Genomic DNA, 21,377 nt, shown 5'->3' on the forward strand with positions numbered 1-21,377 from the left:
TCAGGGTTTTTTTGTTGTTTTTTTTTCTAGTTGGTTACATACTTGGACTTGGTGATAGACATGTACAGAATATCTTGATAAATGAGCAGTCAGCAGAACTTGTACATATAGATTTAGGTAAGTAACCAAAGATATATTTCTTTGTTCAGTAAATATTTGGTCATCAAGAAATTTTTGTTGTTGTTTGCCTACCAGGATTGCAAGTATGAAAGAGAGACAGATATATCAAAACAATAAATATTGTTTTTTTTTTTTTTTTTTTTAAACTTAAACACAGTGATACTGGAAGGAGTAGCTAATTCTGCCTCAGATAATGAGTGACATTTAAGCCAGGTCGAAAAGAAAGAAAGGATAATCTAGAGAGAAGATAGAGCAGATAATGAGGGGAAGGATATTGAAGATATAGCATGTTGTTGGAATGGGAAATTAAGAGTGGCTGGAGTGAAGTTTGTATGTAGTTGAGTAGCTTGAGATATAGACTGGTACGAGATTATAAAAAGCCAGGCCAAGAAGTTTCAACTTTAATCTTTTAAACAATGGAAAGTGAATGAAGATATATTTGATGAGGACATAATCCTGTTTATTGGAAAGATAATTTGGAGAACAGTATTAGCAGTAGGAATATAAGTTAGGGGAGATTATAATAGTTTAGACAAGAGATAATTTGGACTAAAGTTGTATGGACCATGAGATTGGATTTAGGGACATTTTTGTAGTAATTTTGCACCAGTGATGTAAGATGTGGAAATGAAGAGAGAGGGGACTCCAAGATAATTGAAGCTTCTAACTAAGGAGAACAGCAGGTTTTGTGGAAAATAAGAAGCTGGTGAGCTTAGTTTTGTGCGTAGTTTTGAGATATTAATGGCATTTCCAGGGGAAGTAGGCATTTTAATATATAGGAAAATAAAGATGTTGAAAATAATAAGAGATGTAGAACCTTAAGCAAATAGAGTACAGTTAGTCACTGGACTAGAGGAGGTTCTAATCTTATACATCATTCTTGATGAAGAAGACTAAGGATAGAATTGTAAGGAATACTAACATTCAAAAGTCTGAGTCTTTGATATTCCCCAGTGGTCCAGTGGTTAGGACTCAGCTCTCTCACTGCCCAGGGCCCAGGTTCATTTCCTGGTTGGGGAACAAAGATCCCACAACCTACACAGCAGGCCCCAAAAGAAAGAAGGGGAAGAAAAAGGCTGAGTCAGAAAAAAAAAAATGAGGAATAACCAGCAAGTAATAGAATCATAGAAATTAGAAGTAAGGCTATCTTGGAAGCCAAGAGAGAATAAATTTTCATGGACGAAGAAGCGATGTGCTCAGTAGTATCTGATGCAGAAAGGTCAAATAAGATGAATGCTGAAAATAGGCCTTTGAACTTAATTAATCAATCTTAGTAAACTTTGGATAGAATGGAGGAAGTGAGATTGTGAAAAGGCAAGGATTGAATGGAGGTTTGGAAGTTAAGGACATGTAATAATAATGTGGAACTGTTCTGCAAGAAGTTTAGAAGTAAGAGAAGAATGAAGAGAAATTTGTTACAGAGATGGGAGGTACATATTTGGCCCCCTCTCCCACCCATGTTTGGAATTTTGAGGTGTTTTTATTCTTATTCATTTGCTCTCTTTCTTTTTTTGGCCACACTGCATGGCTTGTAGGACCTTAATTCTCTGACCAGAGACCAAACCTGGGCCTTTGGCAGTGAGTGTGTGGAGTCCTAACCACTGGACTGCCAGAGAACGTGCTCATTTGCTTTCTTAAGATGGGAGGTACTTATAGGAGAGACAAAAAGATAATTAAAATAGCAAGGGAAATCATAAAGTATGAGTGTGTAGAATCGGCTTAATACTGGAAGCATGTAGAAGAAAGGATGAACACATTATCATTAGGAAAGTTTTTGACCAGAGGGGAATTTGAGAAATTATATTTGCTATTGAGAACTGAAAAACATGTTTATTTGCTAAGAATTGGAGGGATGGTAACTGACCCTAAAAGAACAATAAAAATTTTTAAAGGGGTACCATGAAAATGAGACCACAAGTTGACTAGAAAGGGATATATAAGACTTGCCAAGCATTTTAAGGGATGCTTTCCTAGGATAATAATCCTAAATTTGTAGTATCATCATATGATTTCTTCCAGCAGTCCTCAGTATCCTTAGAGTTAAGTTCTACTTTGAAATGGTAAGCATAGAGGAACAAGGGGCCAGGAAGATTTAAAGTACTAGTAAGAGTAATCAACTTTGCAGGCTATACCCTGAGCTGAGTAGGGAAACAAGAGAGACTAACAGACTAGAAATCTCGATGAGTTTGAAGATTATTTAATAAGAATAAAGGGATAGAAAGAGAAGAGGTTTTAATTAGAATGTAGAATTTAAGATTACTTAGGAAGTACTGTTTTAGGATATGGTAAGTTTTATAGTCCAGATGTTCCAGCTGGATTTAGAAAAGGCAGAGGAACAAGAGATCAAATTGCCAGCATCCATTGGATTGTAGAAAAAGCAAGATAATTCCAGAAAAACATCTACTTCTGCTTCATTGACTATGATAAAACCTTTTACTGTGTGGATCACAACAAATTGGAAAATTTTTAAAGAGATGGGAATACCAGACCACCTTACCTGCCTCCTGAGAAATCTGTATGCAGGTCAAAAAGCAACAGTTAGAACCGGACATGGGACAATGGACTGGTTCCAAATTGGGAAAGGAGTATGTCAAGGCTGTATATTGTCACCCTGCTTATTTAACTTAAAGACAGAGTACATCATGCAAAATGCCAGATTGGATGAAGCACAAGCTGGAATCCAGATTGCCGGGAGAAATATCAATAACCTCAGATATCCAGATGACACCACTCTTATGGCAGAAAGTGAAGAGGAACTAAAAAGCCTCTTGAAAGAGAAGAGTGAGAAAACTGGCTTAAAACTCAGCATTCAAAAAATGAAGATCTTGGCATCCAGCCCCATCACTTCATAGTAAATAGATGGGGAAACAATGGAAAAAGTGACATTATTTTCTTGGGCTCCAAAATCACTGCAGATGGTGACTGCAACCATGAAATTAAAAGATGCTTGCTCCTTGGAAGAAAATCTATGACCAACCTAGCAACAGCATGTTAAAAAAGAGAGACATTACTTTGCCAGCAGAGATCCATCTAGTCAAAGCTATGGTTTTTCCAGGAGTTCTCACATCTCCAGGATGTGAGAGTTGGCCCATAAAGAAAGCTGAGTGCTGAAAAATTGATGTTTTTGAACTGTTGTGTTGGATAAGACTCTTGAAAGTCCCTTAGACTGCAAGGACATCAAACCAGTCAATCCTAAAGGAAATCAACTCCCAATATTCATTGGAAGGACTGATGCTGAAGCTCCAATACTTTGGCCACCTGATGCCAAGAGCTGACTCATTGGAAAATACCCTGATGCTGGGAAAGATTGAGGGCAGGAGGAGAAGGGGACAACAGAGGATGAGATGGTTGGATGGCATCACCAACTCGATGGACATGAGTCTGAGCAAGCTCCGGGAGTTGGTGATATACAGGGAAGCCTGGCATGCTGCAAATCCATGGCATCACAGAGAGTTGGACACGACTGAACTGAACTGAAGTTTTATAGTGTAAGTTTTCACTTAGCGGTTTGCTAAGAGAGAGTAAAACTGAATTTCATTAGAACAGATAAGATCAAGGATATTATATGATTTTCCCCAGAACGAATTCCAGAGTTAGGACAGAGAGAGAAAGATCGTGAGCTAGATCCATGTCAACATTCAATGAATTTGAGAGTAATTCTTAGAAGCTGGGGTATAGTAAATACGAAAATGAGTGGAGTTGTTGGAGCCTGAATATGGGAACTCAGTAGAGGAGTGAAATTTTGCATAAGAATGAAAGGACAGTGGTCTGGAAGGGACAAAGTAGAGATAGTAGTATGCCAACCTATGTTCAGGCCATGCTAAATGCATCTATAAGTGAGAAAGGTAAATTGGTATAGCTACTTTGTGATACTGTTTGGGATTATCTGCTAAAGCTGGGAGTTGTGACCCAGCAATTCCACTGCAGTAGAAATACACACCATGTGTATAAGAATGTTCATAGTAGTACTATTCATAATACCCCAAACTGGAAATAGCCCCAATCCCCATCACAAATAGAATGAATGAATAGTTTATAACCACCCTGAATGCATCCAGTCTTGTCTGATCTTGGAAGCTAAACAGGATTGGGCCTGGTTAGCACTTGGATAGGAAAATGGATGAATGAATTGTATTGTATTCATTGAATGAAATACTATATAACAATGAGATTGGATAAACTATAGCCACACACAACATGGAAAACTCACAAATACAATATTAAGTGAATCTAGATATGAAAAAATATATACTGTATAATACTGATAAAATTAACCTACAGTGTTAGAAGTCAGGATAGTGGTAACCCTTTGAAGAGGTAGTTCATGATTGTTAGGGAGATGGGGTGGGGCTTCTGGAATGCTGGCTACATAGATTTGTTTTGTAAAATCTCGATAACCATACACTTGAATGGCTTTGTTAATTGATTCACTTTTCTGTGTATCTCTTTGACTATCCATTGCTGCATAAGAAACCACCCTATACTTAGTAGCTTAAAACTACGATTATTATCTCTCACAGTCTATGGGTTGACTGGACTCAGCTGGACGGTTCTAACTTAGGATCTTTCATACTATTGTAGTCAGAACCTGGGGCTGAATTTGCGTTAGGGTTAAACTGGGCCAGTGTCTAGGATGGCTTCTTACACGTTTGATGCTTCATTGCTCCTCCATGTGACCTTCTTTGTATAGCAGAGTAACCTGAACTTTGTGTGTGTGTGTGATTAAAAGTATATTAGTTTTTTTAAAAGTAGCTCTCCCTAAGATTTGTTCTTATTTGCCTGAGGTCTTTTTTTTTTTTTTTTTTCAATTGAAGGATAATTACCTTAAAGTATTATATTGGTTTCTACCAAACATCAACATGAATCAGCCATATAACCTGAATTTCTTATAACACATCTCAGGGCTCCAAGAGGAAGGAAGTGGAAGTTAAGAGCTAGCATGCAACTGGCACAGTGTCACTTCTGCTATATTTTAAGTCATAGTAATGTCATAGTACCCATCCAGATTCTCCCCTCTCTTTCTGGGACTCCAGTAACAATATATTAGACCATCTCACTGTTACATATATTCTGTTTACCTCCTTGTCTATATTTTTCAAACCTTGTTTTTCCTCCAGCTCACCTGTGGTGTCAGTGGAAACCATACAGGAAGCCTGGACTTCCAGTCTCACCCAGCTATAGCAAGGAACCCCCTCTCCCCAGTCTCACCCAGCTATAGCCCGGAACCCCCTCTCCTCTTGGATGTCAGAGGAGGGCAAGTGAGGAATCTGGTCTTCTATCATCACTTAGCAGTTACTTCAGTATGGTTACTTCAAAAGGCAGCAAAAGCAGAAGTATAAATCCAGAGTCTCGTAATATACAGAAAGGTTGATTTCAATTGAAAATCATTTGTCAGGAAAATCATAGTTTGAATGAAAAACAATAAATATCAGCACTAAGATGACAAAGGATTATCTGAAAAAGATTTTAAAGCAGCCATCATAAAAATGCTTCAAGGAGTAATTGCAAACATGTTTAAAAGAAATGAAAAGGTAATAAGTCTCAACATGGAAGCAGTCTCAGCATAAAAATAGGACATATGAAAGAACCAGGTGAAAATTTTAGAACAGTAAAATGCAATAATTAAAATTTTTTAAAACTCAGTGGTTAAGCTCAAGAAGCAGAAGAAAGGATCAGTGAACATGAAGACAGAAGAGTAGAAATCATCCAGTATGACAACAGAGAAAGAAAAGGAGAACATCTTCAGCAACTTGGGCTAGACAAAGAGTCCTTAGACTTGACACCTAAAGCACAGTCCCTAAGAACTCTCAAACTTCACCAGTATAAACAAAACAAAAACAGTTATTAAATGGGTAAAAGGCATGAATAGACATTTCATCAAAGAAGATATACAGTTAGTAAATTCAGCACACAAAAGGATACTTACCTATACCACCAATTATAGCAGATTTCTTCGTAATAGCCCCAGATTGGAAGCAATCCAGATGTCCTTTAAATGGGCAAATGTTTAAGCAAAATGGTACATCCATACTGTGGAATACAACTCAGTATAGATGACAGTTTGGATGATTCTCTTGAGAATTATGTTGAGTGAAAAACTAATCCCCAAAGGTTACATACTGTTTAACTCCATTTATATAACATGCATGAAATTACAAAATTATAAAAATGGAAAACAGATTAGCGATTACTGGAAGAAGAGAGAGTAGAGGTAGGCCTTGGGAGGTAAATAGATGTGCTTAATATAGCATAATCTAATATAGCAGAGCGCAAAGAATTGATGCTTTCAAACTGTGATGCTGGAGAAGACTCTTGAGAGTCCCCTGGACAGCAAGGAGATCAAACCAGTCAATCTTAAAGTTAACCCTGAATATTCATTGGAAAGACAGATGCTAAAGCTGAAGTTCTGATACTTTGGCCTCCTGATATGAACAACTGACTCATTGAAAAGACCCTGATGTTGGAAAACATTGAAGACAGAAGAAGAAGGGGGCAACAGAGGATGAGATGGTTGGATGTTATCATCAATTCAATGGACATGAACTTGGGCAAACTCTGGGAGATGGTGAGGGACAGGGAAGTCTGGTCTGCTGCAGTCCATAGGGTCATGAAGAGTCAGACAGCTTGGCGACTGAACAACAGTAATATAGCATGAGAGATCCTTATAGTGATGAAAATATTCTATATCTTCATTGTATTAGTGTCAACATCCTGGTTGTAATATTGTACTATAGTTTTTTGCAAGATGTTACCATTGGGGGAAAATGGGTAAAATATATATATATATATACATATCTTCTGCATTTTAAATTCTACCCTTCACTACCTCATTCTTAAAAGTCACCCTTTAATATAGGTTTCTCTGATTACATGTTAATAAATAATTTTTAAACTTGTTTTTTAAAATTTGAGGTTGATTTTTCTGGAGCATTTTGAAGATAAAGAAGGCAGGCAGAGCATAGAACAAATGACTGTTTGTTCTAATACTGATTGAATATTGGTGACAAGTTATTTGGTGCCTCTGCAAAGTTCACAGGCCAGTTGAGAGGAAAGAAATTAGCTCTGTGACCTCCTAACCTCACTATATTTTTTACTTTAGGAGTTGCTTTTGAACAGGGCAAAATCCTTCCTACTCCTGAAACAGTTCCTTTTAGACTTACCAGAGATATTGTGGATGGAATGGGCATTACTGGTGTTGAAGGTGTCTTCAGAAGGTAAGCCAAATAAGGTAAGGTAGGGTAGATGATTTTTGGTGTAAAAATTATTCAGATTATTGATTTCTATAGATTGTAGAATTCACTGCTAGAATCACATTCCAGTGCTTTACTAGTACTAAGGAAAAGACTATGGGTAAAAACAGTAATTTCCCCTTCCTTCAAACCACCTAGGATGTCACTCAATATAATACACATACTGTTCTCCCTTACTACCTCTGAAAGCAGCCTGCCTTTAGTTTTCACACCTCTGTCCTAGCTAAATCTTTGTTTATTGATCAGAACTTCTATTAGGTACTCATTCTTGGGTGCATAATTTATTCTAAAGAAGTTTATGGTGTGATACCAATTCCTGCTTTCCCAGCATAGGTCTACATACTCAATATTCTTTCTTTAGTCTACACACTCAACTTTTAACTTGGCAGATTCTAGTGAAAGTAAACTATTGATTACCATAATAATCAACTGAAAGAAATGTTTCATAGTAGTACCTTGTTATTCTTATAAATGCTAAGCTTATATTCACATACCTATTTATATTCTTTTCAGAAACATCTACTGAAAACTCACTCTGCCAAGTACTGTGCTCTTTGAGACATTAGTTTGGGCATTATTAACAAACATAGTTTCAGCACACTAGACAGGAATATATAGGAGATAAAGATACATTGAAAATGTTCGTGTAAAATTCATATTTACAATGTGTTTGTAGATGCTGTGAGAAAACCATGGAGGTAATGAGAAATTCTAAGGAAACCCTGTTAACCATTGTAGAGGTAAAGTATATTATTAGGAAAATTTTATTTCTCTACCTAATAGACTGCTGTCTTGTTGGGAGGGCACTGATTTGAGGTTCAGTACTTTGTTTTAAAGATGTGGGATGATACTGGCAGCAGGAGAGTTAATAGTGGTTTAGAAATGCCTTCAGTCCCCTCAAGTTTCTTGGAATGTACAGCACTATAAATAACCTCTGGTCTTCAGTACATACATCAGCACTGACATCTTAGTTATCTTGTATGGTATTATTTCCAGAATGGTCTCCTTTGGAGTTTTAAGAGAAATCAGTAAATTATATCTCCTTTCTGCTGCCCAGGTTCATAACCATGTAGTGAGTCAGATGGAGATCAGAGTGTCAGCACTGTTACTGCAGGAACATGACTGAGGAGTGAGGGCCAAGCTGGCTTGCTACTGGTGCCACCTCAGTGCCTCTCTACTTTCTTAATGTGGGGACAGCCCACTGAGTGGGGTTTGGGCCTACAGGGCCTAAACACTCCATCAGAATTACTGCTTCATGTTGATCAGGGCAGAAAAGGAAAGAAGTCCAGCGAATTTCCAGTGCTTATGACATTAATTCTACCCAAGTGAGATTTGAGTACCCGAGGCAGTCCTTTTCTCTCCTAGTACAGGGTACGGGGGGCAAGAGACCATGAGAGTATCCTCCTCAGAGAAGCATAGAAGTAGAGTTCTGTTAAACAGCATCGATGTTGACCAAATTTGAACTTCTAGGGATGAGGCAAGAACACTTGTATTTTAGAAAAGCTCTCCTACTGGCAGCCAAGGTTGAGAATCTCTGCTAATTCACTGGCATTAACCATTAAACCTGTGATCAACAACGAGTGGAACTATATGCCAAGGAGGGTGAAATTAATAGTCTTTTAGTGTGGTCCTATGTCTGCAACCTTTATAAACCAAAGTCCTCTTCATAGATCTTTCAACTGCTGGTGGCAATATAGGTTTTTGGTACAAAGAGTGTTAAAATAGGTCCCAATACTATGTTGATAAAATTAATTCCAAGGATGTGCTGTTCTCAAGGCTGGAAAAGCTTTCCTTTTTCCCATATTATTTTTATACATGTTATCATTTATTACAGTTTGCCATTGGTTCTGCAGCAAGAATAAATGATAACATGGATGCCTCAATAATGTGGAAATCAAGTTCTAAAATTAAATTATCTTGCTTTTTTGCATTTATGCCATAAAAAAATCTAAACTTTTCAAATTGATTTAAGATCCAAAGAAATTTAATATATTCCCCAGTATTTTACTCTGCTTAGTCTCAATCAAAAAGTTTTTTGTGCCTGGGTAGATTTAGGGGTTCCTGGCTTCCCTCGTGGCTCAGAGGTTAAAGTGTCTGCCTGCAAAGCGGGAGACCTGGGTTTGATCCCTGGATCGGGAAGATCCCCTGGAGAAGGAAATGGCAACCCACTCCAGTATTCTTGCCTGGAGAATCCCATGGACAGAGGAGCCTGGTGGGCTACAGTCCACAGGGTCATAAAGAGTCATACACAGCTGAACGACTTCACTTTCACTTTCACTTTCACTTTTGGTATTTGAATCCTGAGCTACCGCTTGGCGGAAGAGGGTTATTCCCTCAATGCCTCAGAAGTTTTACTGGTTGAATGCCAAATTACTCAGGAGCCTCATTGTTCAAGGAGTAGTAGAATATAAAATTAGATAGGTAAGAGTGAACAGATTATCTAGGGATTCCTACATGAGTGTGAGTACTTTAGATTTTACAGAGTAAGATGTAAACTGTTGGGGAGTTTCAGACTTGAGAAGTGATCCGCATCTCCACCTGCAATAACTGTGTAACATAAGCTTTATAAGCTTTGTGTATTTTACACTGACCTGCCTACTCTATCCTCTGTAAACCTGTCTGAATTTCCTCAAATTATTTGGTGTGGTTGTCCCAATCTTCAAGAGTAGTTTCTCAATTGACTTCACTATGGACTTTGTATCTTCAGCTTTATCAGGGTACTTCTCATGAGTTTTACTGGATCCCAGTCCTCTGGAATGTTATTGTAGTCTATTCTCCTGTCATTATGTTTACAAATTATTTTGGTACTCAAATACTACTCCATATATAGGTTTCAGAATGCCAGCCATAGCAGTAGACCTTTGGTTCTGAGAAGTTTTCAATAAATTATACCTTTTCTCTCTTATCCAAATTTGGAACTAAGTGAAAAAGAAAGAGCCTTAAGAATAATATATAGAAGATGGCGAGGAATAGGACAGGGAGATAGATCACTTTCTCACCCACAAATACATCAAAAGATCATTTGAATGTGGAGCAACTTCCACAAAACAAGTGAACACTGGTGGAGGACACCAAACACCCAGAAAGGCAACCCAAAAGGAGATAGAACAAAAGATAAAAGACGAAGAGAGAGACAAAGGACTTAGGGACAGAGACCTGTCCTGGGGAGGGAGTCATGAAAAAGATTCCACACAAGAGGAAACCCTCTCACAGGAGAGATCAGTGGGGAGCTCTGGAATCTCAGAGGGCAACATAACCAGAAAATAAAACACCAAGAATACGCATCTAACCACAATTACTGCAGAGAAAAGGCTCAGGTGATTGTGTTTGCCTGCAGCAAATAGGGGCTGGGCGTGGAGGTGTGGGCTGCATCATCCGTCCTTATGATAAGGACTGGGCTTGAATGGCCTGAGGACAATCTAAGGGGGCTAAAGGGACATAGCAACCCTAACCATAGGACTGCCAGATAGACAAAAAAAAACTGAACCTTTCCTGCAGGAAGGCTCTAATTGGCACAGTGACACCTGGCATGCTTGCACCCTAGGGAATACCAAAGGAGAGCAAGCCTTCTACCATTTACAACCCTCCCTTCCTGGAGGCAGAGAGGCAGGAGTGCGGCAACCAGAGGCAGAAAGGCAAGGGGCCACTGCAGTCTCGGCTCCGAGATCACATCTCCCACCAAACTGAGCAGGCTGCCAGTCACAAACCACATCTTTCTGGGATTCGGACAGATCACATCTGCCAGGAGTGTTACAACCTGAGACCAGCTTTCCAGAAAAGACACATAGCGCACCTGGGACTGTGCCCTTGTGGCACACCAGGGAAACCAAGCGGCCAGGACTGGGCGGGTGCATGAGATTCATGGCCTACCTGGGACAGTGTGCTTATTGAGCACCCGATCACCTGAGCAGCTTGGACCTGAGAAGTGCACAAAACGCAGGGTCCACCTGGGACAGTGCCCTCGCAGAGCACCTGGGAGCCTGAGCACTGTGGACCCAGGAAGTACATGCCGCTTTGGGCTGCTGCAAACAGTGGTCCATCCACTGTGAGCACTCCCCACACATACCCACATACCAGCCAATTTTGTTTGCAGTGTCCCTTGCTCTCCACAGCACAACTGAGCAACTGAGCATGAATAAGTGGCCACCTTCACCTCCTCATGCCAGGGCAGAGATTAGACACTGAAAAGACTTGCAAACAGAAGAAGCTAAGATAAGCAAAGAAGCTCTGTGGGTGGAGAAATCTTGAGGCTACTAAGAGGAGAACCAAAACCCAGAGGCAGAAGGCTCAACTCCAGAACTTTAGACCATCATAGAACTCCTGATGCCAGCAAATGTTAATAGACAAAAGCTTACCCAAAAGTCCCCACACCTACACTGAAACCAAGCTCCACCCAAGAGCCAGCAAGTTCCAGTGTGAGACACTTGACACTAATTCTCTAGCAAAACAGGAACGCAACCCTGAATATTAGGAGTCAGGCTGCCCAAAGCCATACCAAACCCATAAACATCACAAAACTCACTGCTGCTACTACTAAGTTGCTTCAGTCACGTCCGACTCTGTGCGACCCCATAGACGGCAGCCCACCAGGCTCCCCTGTCCCTGGGATTCTCCAGGCAAGAACACTGGAGTGGGTTGCCATTTCCTTCTCCAATGTATGAAAGTGAAAAGTAAAAATGAAGTCGCTCAGTCGTATCCAACTCTCAGCATCCCCTTGCACTGCAGCCCACCAGGCTCCTCCGTCCATGGGATTTTCCAGGCAAGAGTACTGGAGTGTACTGGACACTTAATTGCACTCCAGAGAGAAGAGATCCACCTCCATCCACCAGAACACAGATACAAGTTCCCCCAACCAGGAAACCTTGATAAGCCACTGGTCTAATCCCACCCACAGGGAGCAGACAACACAATTAAGAGGAGCCATGACCCTCCAGCCTGCAGAAAGGGGACCCCAATCAGCAATCTAAACAAAATGAAAAGGTGGAGAAATACCCAGCAGGTGGAGGAACATGATAAAAACCTACCAAACCAAACAAAAGAGGAGATAGGGAGTCTGCCTCAAAAATAATTCAGAATAATGATAGCAAAGATGATCCAAAATCTTGAAAACAAAATGTAGTTACAGATAAATAGACTGGAGACAGGGATTGAGAAGATGCAAGGAATGTTTAACAAGAATATAGAAGAAATGAAAGAGTCAATCAGTAATGAACAGTGCAATAACTGAGATTAAAAACACTTTGGAGGGAACCATAGTACAGTAACTGAGACAGAAGAAAGGATAAATGAGGTGTAAGATAGAATGGTGGAAATAAATGAAGCTGAGTGGAAAAAAGAATAAAAGGAAATGAGGACAACCTCAGAGACCTTTGGGACAATGTTAAACACCCAAACATTCAAATCATACGTGTCCCAGAGGAAGAAGACAGAAAGGGCATGAGAAAATACTGAAGGAGATAATAGTCAAAAACTTCCCTAAAATGGGGAAGGAAATAGCCACCCAAGTCCAAGAAACCCAGAGAGTCTCAAACAGGATAAACCCAAGGCAAAAAACCTCAAGACACATGTTAATCAAACTAACAAAAACACAAAGAGCAAATATTAAAAACAGCAAGGGAAAAGCAACAAATAACATACAAGGGGATCCCCATTAGGATAACTGCTGGTCTTTCAATAGAAACTCTTTAGGACAGAAGGACATACTTAAGTGTCCACTTTCACCACCAGTACTGAACATAGTTTTGGAAGTCCTAGCCACAGCAATCAGAAAAGAAGAAGAAATAAAAGGAATCTAGATTGGAAAAGAAATAAAACTCTTCACAATGTTTGCAGATGACATGATCCTCAACATAGAAACACCTAAAGAGGCCACCAGAAAATTACTAGAGCTAATCAATGAATATAGTAAAGGTTCAGGATATAAAATTAATATACAGAAATCCCTTTCATTCCTATACACTAATAATGAAAAATCAGAAAAAGAAATTAAGGAAACAATCCCATTCACCATTGCAACGAAAAGAGTAAAATACCTAGGAATAAATTTACCTAAAGAAATAAAAGACCTATATATAGAAAACTATAAAACACTGATGAAAGAAATGAAAGATTACACAAATAGGTGGAGAAATATATCATGTTCATGGATTGGAAGAATCAGTATAGTGAAAATGAGTATACTACCAAAAGCAATCTATAGATTCAACACAATCCCCGTCAAGTTGCCAACAGTATTATTCACAGAAACAAGACAAATAATTTCACAATTTGTATCAAAATACACAAAACCTCAAATAGCCAAAGCAATCTAGAGAAAGAAGAATGGGAGTGGAGGAATCAACTTTCCTGACTTAAGATTATACTACAAAACCACAGTGATCAAGACAGTATGGCACTGGCTTTGTGTCAGAAATATAGATCAGTGGAACAAAATAGAAAGTCCAGAGTCAAATCCACATACTTACGGACACCTTATCTTTGACAAAGAGGCAAAAATATACAATGGAAAAAAGACAGCCTCTTCAATAAGTGATGCTGGGAACACTGGTAAACCACATTTAAAAGAATGAAACTAGAATACTTTATAACACCATACACAGAAATAAACTCAAAAGTGGATTTAAAAGACTTAAATGTACCACCAGAAAATATAAAATTCTTAGAGGAAAACAAGCAAAACACTCTCTGACATAAAATCACCTGAAGATATCTTCTCTGATTACTTCCCAGAATAATGGAAATAAAAATAAACAAATGGGACCTAGTTAAGCTTAAAAACTTCTGCACAACGATGGAAACGATAAGCATGGTGAAAAGACAACCTTCAGAATGGGAGAAAATAATAGCAAATGAAGCAACTGACAAAGAATTAATCTCCAAAATATACAAGCAATTCATGAAGCTCAATACCAGAAAAACGAACAACCCAATCAAAAAATAAGTAAGAAAACTAAACAGACATTTCTCCAAAGAAGACATACAGATGGCTAATAAACACATAAAGAGATGCTCAAGATCACTCATTATTAGGGAAATGTAAATCAAAACCACAATGATGAATTGTCTCATGCTGGTCAAAATGGCTATCATCAAAAAGTCTACAAATAAATGCTGCAGAGTATGTGGGAAAAAGGTAACCCTCTTACACTCTTGGTGGGAATGTAAACTTATACTACCACTATGGAGACCAGTGTGGAGATTCCTTTAAAAACTGGGAATAGAACTGCCATATGACCCAGCAATTGCACTGCTGGGCAGACACCCCAAGGGAAACAGAATTGAAAGAGAAACATGTACCCTACTCTTGATTGCAGCACTGTTTTCCAATAGCTAGGACATGGAAGCAGCCTAGATGTCCATTGGCAGACAAATGGATAAGGAAGTCGTGGTACATATCCACAATGGAATATTCAGTTCAGTTCAGTTCAGTCGCTCAATTGTGTCTGACTCTTTGCCACCCCATGAATTGCAGCACTCCAGGTCTCCCTGTCCATCACCGACTCCCGGAGTTCACCCAAACCCACGTCCATCAAGTCTGTGATGTGACCCAGCCATCTCATCCTCTGTCGTCCCCTTTTCCTCCTGCCCCCAATCCCTCCCAGCATCAGAGACTTTTCCAACGAGTCAACTCTTTGCATGAAGTGGTCAAGTACTGGAGTTTCAGCTTTAGCATCATTCCTTTCAAAGAATACCCAGGACTGATCTCCTTTAGAATGGACTGGTTGGATCTCCTTGCAGTCCATGGGACTCTCAAGAGTCTTCTCCAACACCACAGTTCAAAGCATCAATTCTTCAGCACTCAGCTTTCTTTTCACATCCATATGTGACCACTGGAAAAACCATAGCCTTGACTAGATGAACGTTTGTTGGCAAAGTAACGTCTCTGCTTTTGAATATGCTATCTAGGTTGGTAATAACTTTCCTTCCAAGAAGTAAGCGTCTTTTAGTTTTATGGCTGCAGTCACCATCTGCAGTGATTTTGGAGCCCAAAAAAATAAAGTCTGACACTGTTTGCACTGGTTCCCCATCTATTTCCCATGAAGTGATGGGACCAGATGCCATGATCTTAGTTTTCTGAATGTTGAGCTTTAAGTCAACTTTTTCACTGTCCACTTTCACTTTCATCAAGTGGCTTTTTAGTTCCTTTTCACTTTCTGCCATAAGGGTGGTGTCATCTGCATATCTGAGGTTATTGATATTTCTCCTGGCAATCTTGATTCCAGCTTGTGCTTCTTCCAGCCCAGCATTTCTCATGATGTACTCTGCATAGAAGTTAAATAAGCAGGGTGACAATATACAGCCTTGACGTACTCCTTTTCCTATTTGGAACCAGTCTGTTGTTCCATGGCCAGTTTCAACTCTTGCTTCCTCACCTGCATATAGGTTTCTCAAGAGGCAATGGAATATTACTCAGCTATAAAAAGAAATGCAGTTGAGTTAGTTCTAATGAGATGGATGAAACTGGAGCCTATTATATGAGTGAAGTTAAATCAGAAAAAAAACACCAATACTGTATATTAATATAAATATATGGAATTTAGAAACACAGTAATGATAATCCTACATGCAGGACAACAAAAGAGACCAAATGTAAAGAACAGACTTTTGGACTCTGGGAAAAGGCAAGGGTGGAATGCTCTGAGAGAATAGCATTGAAACATGTATATCACCACATGTAAAACAGATGACCAGTGCAAGTTCGATGCATGAAGCAGGACACCCAAAGTCAGTGCTCTCTCTGGGCCAACCCAGAGGGCTGGGATGTGGAGGGAGGTGGGAAAAGAGTTCATAATAGGGGGACACATGTATACCTCTGGCTGATTCATGTTGATGTATGGCAGAAACCATCACAATATTGTATAAAGTAATTATCCTCCAATTAAATAAAATTTTTTTTAAAAAGTATAGTCTGAACTTGAGTAAAGAATAGCTTTAAAGTGTAGAAATATAATAAATTAATTAGATTAAATAGTACTAAAAAAAGTAAGAGATTGGAATGTCAGGTTTATCACTGATACAACTGTTGGAGAATATGGCTTAGAAGTAAGGTCCAAATAGACTTGCTTCTGCTGTCCACCGCCCACAACCTAATCTGTCCCTTGGTCCAGCTCACCTGGAGAATTGGGGCCTGCAAACAAATGTTCTTACCCAGGGCCATACTCGTCAAGAGGTGAGAGAGAAGGAAAGAACGTGACTAGTGCTTATGACCTTTTAATTGATCAGTTTCTGTCAGGAACCATGGTCAGACAATGTCACAGCCCCCAGTTGGGAGGAAGAATGGATTCAGATGGGAGGAGAAGCCCAGAGCATCGTGTTAGTGCAGTTTTCTCCACAAGGAGGCATGAAGCACATGTGATAAATTTGCCCCTCCATCCCAGTCAGCTGCCGTGTGGTTGGTCTCTATTATAATACTGTTCAGAGTGCACATTGTTCTTCTAATGCATATGTACTCTATCTAGGTCCTCCTATATGATCCTCTCTTTGACTGGACCATGAATCCTCTAAAAGCTTTATATTTACAACAGAGGCCAGACGATGAAAGTGAGCTCCACTCCACTCTAAATGCAGATGACCAGGAATGCAAACGAAATCTCAGGTAAGCAGGATCTGTTGACAGTTGTTCTGATTCTCCTGTTCCCAAGACCCTTTAAACTGTTCTACCTCATTAAAATCTTTGTTTTTGTCATTAGTGATATTGACCAGAGTTTCAACAAAGTAGCTGAACGTGTCTTGATGAGACTGCAAGAGAAACTAAAAGGAGTAGAGGAAGGAACCGTGCTCAGTGTTGGTGGACAGGTGAATTTGCTCATACAGCAGGCCATGGACCCGAAAAATCTCAGCCGACTTTTCCCAGGATGGAAAGCTTGGGTGTGATATTATGCATGTGATTGCCTTGGATTCAGCCTTTATAAATTGTATTTTGGCCTTCATTGTTAACCCACCCACATACTTTGAATAAGTATTAATATTGAACTAAGTGAATTACTGTGTTTTTTAAAAAATGTTTAATACTTGCTTCAGTTCCCTAAAGCTGCATTACTAGTCTCAAGCCCTTTAGACATAACTGTCAATCATGCTCTGCTGCTGCTGCTGCTAAGTCGCTTCAGTCGTGTCCAACTCTGTGTGACCCCATAGACGGCAGCCCACCAGGCTCCCCCTTCCCTGGGATTCTCCAGGCAAGAACACTGGAGTGGGTTGCCATTTCCTCCTCCAATGCATGAAAGTGAAAAGTCAAAGTGAAGTCGCTCAGTCGTGTCTGACTCCTAGCAACCCCATGGACTGAAGCCTACCAGGCTCCTCCGTCCATGGGATTTTCCAGGCAAGAGTACTGGAGTGGGGTGCCATTGCCTTCTCCAAATCATGCTCTAATCATGCTAAATATTTGTTTTTTCTTCTCAAGTACATACTTGTATCAGTTTCAGTAGAATCACTGAATCAGTAAAATCACTGTTATAGTCAGAACAAAGAAATATACTGCTAACTTTGATGAGGTTTTAATTAAAACTTGTTTCCCAGATATTATATATGAATGATTAATTATTTAATATTAGTCTATAAAAGGAAGGAAAAACTTTAAAATTGTAACCATCTATATACCATCGTAAGTAAATATGTTGGATTTTCAATAGTAAGGTCACATTCAGTGCTGCTCAATAATGAAGATGTTACAATATGGAGAACAAATTTCACAGATACAGTATGGTTACCTTTTTTTTAGAAATGTTTATTAGACTTTCTCATTCTATTCTCTTTATCTTTTAAGCTCTCTGTGTTTCCAGTACTTTATCTTTCTATAATGCCTTCATATCTGTCTTCTAGTTCATGAATTCTCTTGTCGCTTGCTATATAATATCCTTTTTAAACTATTCACTAGATTTTTCCTTTAAAAGTTGTTATTCATTTCTAGGTATGTACCATTCTTCAGATTTTCCTATTATTTGTTTCATGATGTCCAGTTTGTTTTTTTTAACTTTAGGTTCTGTTTGTATCTATTGGTTCTTATCTTTGGTGGACTGTTTATCCATGTATTATGTGATTATATAAGGTGAGCTTATTTTCAGTAGGACCTTCTCATGGGAATCTTGAGTGACCTGGGTTAAGAATAATTCTTTCCAGAAAAGCTTTATATCTGGTTATGTCATAGTTCCAGGGCTATCACTGACAGAGGACTACTTTTACTTTAATTTCTTGGCTTCAGGGTTTCCTGACCTGAAGAGAACCATACACTTACTGAGGGAAGACTACCAGGCCAAAACAGACATTTTCCCTCATTATGTCCCTGTGCTAGTGGGCTGGTACAAACCTGCGTGTGTCCCAGCTTTACTGTGGACACAAGGGGAGGTGCATTTAGTTATTGCCCACTGCCCTTTTAAAGTCCTCTTAGAGATGTTACAGCTGAATTCATAGATTAGTGAAACTGGCAAGTTTGCTCTGGTTTTTAGTTTCCTTCTGAAACTGAAAATTTCTGACCATAAGAAATTCCTCTTTCTTATAACTTCTGTTATGCATTTAAAAATCATTTCTTGTATCTTATCTAGCATTTCTGTGTGTTTTGTTGGCAGGGAGGGGTTTAGGTATCAAGTTTGATATATAGCTAGAAACAGAACCCTTCTGTCCACATACTGTCAATAGACAAACAAGTAAAACTACTGACTTGTCTGACTATAATCCTCCATCCTTAGGAAACTGTCCGTATCTGCAGAGATTAAGAAATGGGTGGTAGAGCTTTCTTTTTATCTGTACCTTAGGTGGTTATGTAAGCAGTTTCTTCTGATGACAGGTTCGTATTTGTTTCTTTTGCCAATGTCAGGTTCATTTGATCTCTCCACCTTCTCTTTTCTCCAAAAACAATCTCCAGAACTTTTCATACTATAAATTTCTTAGTTTGGTTTCTGGGAAACTGTTTTTAAATTTTCTATTTTGCATTTGAAATTAGAAGCTTATTGTGATATGTATTTTTTTCTTATAAACTTCCTAAATGAATATTTAATATATATTGGTAGGTTTATTACCACAGTGAATCGAGGGAATACAGTAAACTTAGGATGTCTTTAAGAAAGCCTTGAAAAGTAAAAAGGTTTTTAAAAATTAAAAAACCTTGAAATATTGATGCGTGGAATAAGAAATGATCAGCTAGATGATAGTATAGGTAAGTGAATTAATTGCTGATTCTTACTAATTGATATATCCAGATAGTTTTGAGTAACATTATTAATCTACTTTTCAACCTTGAATGATATGCTGTAAAACTCCTATCTTATTCAGGCTATGAAAAGCTTGCCAGATAACAACCAGAGGGAATAGCTAATTCATAGGTGATATAATTAAGATTCTAAAAATTATGACATCAGGAACACTATTTGGAAATGAATAAGATAGAAATTTACTGGGAACAAATAAGGAGTGGTTGAATTTCTTAAATATTTATGATAGAATATTTATTGTATCCTGAGTACCTGACATACCTTATATGCAGCATCTTTTGCAAGATTAGTGATATTATCTCAGCTTACAGCTGGGGAAATAAAGTAACTTGTCCAAGACCCAAATATAATAAACTGAAGAAGGTATAGGTTTAATACAGACAGTCTTTAACATAGAAATCTTTCAAGTGAAAAGAATTTAGGCTTCACCAGTCAGTTGCTCATAAGGTCACTGGAAACCAAGGAGAGAAGCTACTAGAAAAGCAAATAAATTATAGACTTAAGAGTTGTGTTCAGATTAAGGGAGATAATATCCCTTCCACTATTCTCTGTGCTGATCATACCACCCCAAAATATCTTCCTAATTAGTAGGTAAAATAAATCCATGGTCATTATAGTATATACTTAAAATATATATGCTTAGAAATGGCTAAAAATTTAAATATGGCTTAAAGCAAATAAACACAAAGAGGAAAAACTTTGGTCTTTTTAAAGATTAAAGTAGGCTAGTCTTTAATTACCTAAAAGCTAGTATACTGCCTTGAAATGTGGACATATATGCCACTTTAAATATTTTAATTGCATCTTAATGAAATTACATATTTTTTTGTAGATTTATTTCAGTACTGTTGAATGTATATCTTTATTATTCTGTTCTGTTCAGTTCAGTTCAGTCACTCAGTCATGTGAAACTCTTTGCAACCCCATGGACTGCAATGCATCAGACTTCCCTGTCCATCACCAACTCCCAGAACTTACTCGTATGTCCGTTGAGTCAGTGATGCCATCCAACCATCTCATCCTCTGTCATCCCCTTCTCCTGCCTTCAGTCTTTCCCAGCATCATGGTCATTTCCAATGAGTCAGTTCTTCGCATCAGGTGGCCAAAGTATTGGAGTTTCAGCTTTAGCATCAGTCCTTCCAATGAATATTCAGGACTGATTTCTTTAGGAGGGACTGGTTGGATCTTCTTGCTGTCCAAGGAACTCTCAAGAGTCTTCTCCAACACCACAGTTCAAAAGCATCAATTCTTCGGTGCTCAGTTTTCTTCATGGTCCAACTCTCACATCCATACATGACTACTGGAAAAACCAGAGCTTTGACTCCATGAACCTTTGTTGGCAAAGTAATGTCTCTGCTTTTTAATATGCTGTCTAGGTTGGTCATAACTTTTCTTCCAAGGAGCAAGTGCCTTTTAATTTCATGGCTGCAGTTATTCTGTTACCTGTTTTAAAATAAATCTTAAAAAAAATATATGCTGACTCATTCATTGTATTCAAATATTTTGAGTGTTTTGTGTGCCAAGCATGGTGCTGGTTCATAGGGAGACAGCAGTAACCTGCTGCTGCTGCTGCTGCTAAGTCACTTCAGTTGTGTCTGACTCTGTGCGACCCCAGAGACAGAAGCCCACCAGGCTCCCCCGTCCCTGGGATTCTCCAGGCAAGAACACTGGAGTGGGTTGCCATTTCCTTCTCCAATGCATGAAAGGGAAAAGTGAAAGTGAAGTCGCTCAGTCATGTCTGACTCTTAGCAACCCCGTGGCCTGCAGCCTACCAGGCTCCTCTGCCCATGGGACTTTCCAGGCA

The 21,377-nt window shown here is 38.9% G+C and overlaps 1 protein-coding gene across 2 annotated transcripts in view; it reads left to right on the forward strand.

Annotated features, from left to right (window-relative positions):
- Window positions 1-21,045, forward strand: part of ATM (ATM serine/threonine kinase) — a 157,096-nt gene extending 136,051 nt beyond the window's left edge. Inside the window, exons 61-65 of one of the 2 annotated variants that reach the window (XM_005215785.5) lie at window positions 31-117; window positions 7,220-7,334; window positions 8,047-8,110; window positions 16,829-16,965; window positions 17,060-21,045. In XM_005215785.5, the coding sequence (XP_005215842.1) occupies window positions 31-117; window positions 7,220-7,334; window positions 8,047-8,110; window positions 16,829-16,965; window positions 17,060-17,243 (587 nt within the window). In that variant the 3' untranslated portion in view covers window positions 17,244-21,045. The remainder of the gene's footprint in view (window positions 1-30; window positions 118-7,219; window positions 7,335-8,046; window positions 8,111-16,828; window positions 16,966-17,059) is intronic. The other variant, NM_001205935.1, reaches the window with a different exon arrangement.
- Window positions 21,046-21,377: the final 332 nt, after the last annotated feature.

The sequence above is a fragment of the Bos taurus genome, chromosome 15 (genome assembly GCF_002263795.3).
Source record: "Bos taurus isolate L1 Dominette 01449 registration number 42190680 breed Hereford chromosome 15, ARS-UCD2.0, whole genome shotgun sequence".
Taxonomy (NCBI): Eukaryota; Metazoa; Chordata; class Mammalia; order Artiodactyla; family Bovidae; genus Bos; species Bos taurus.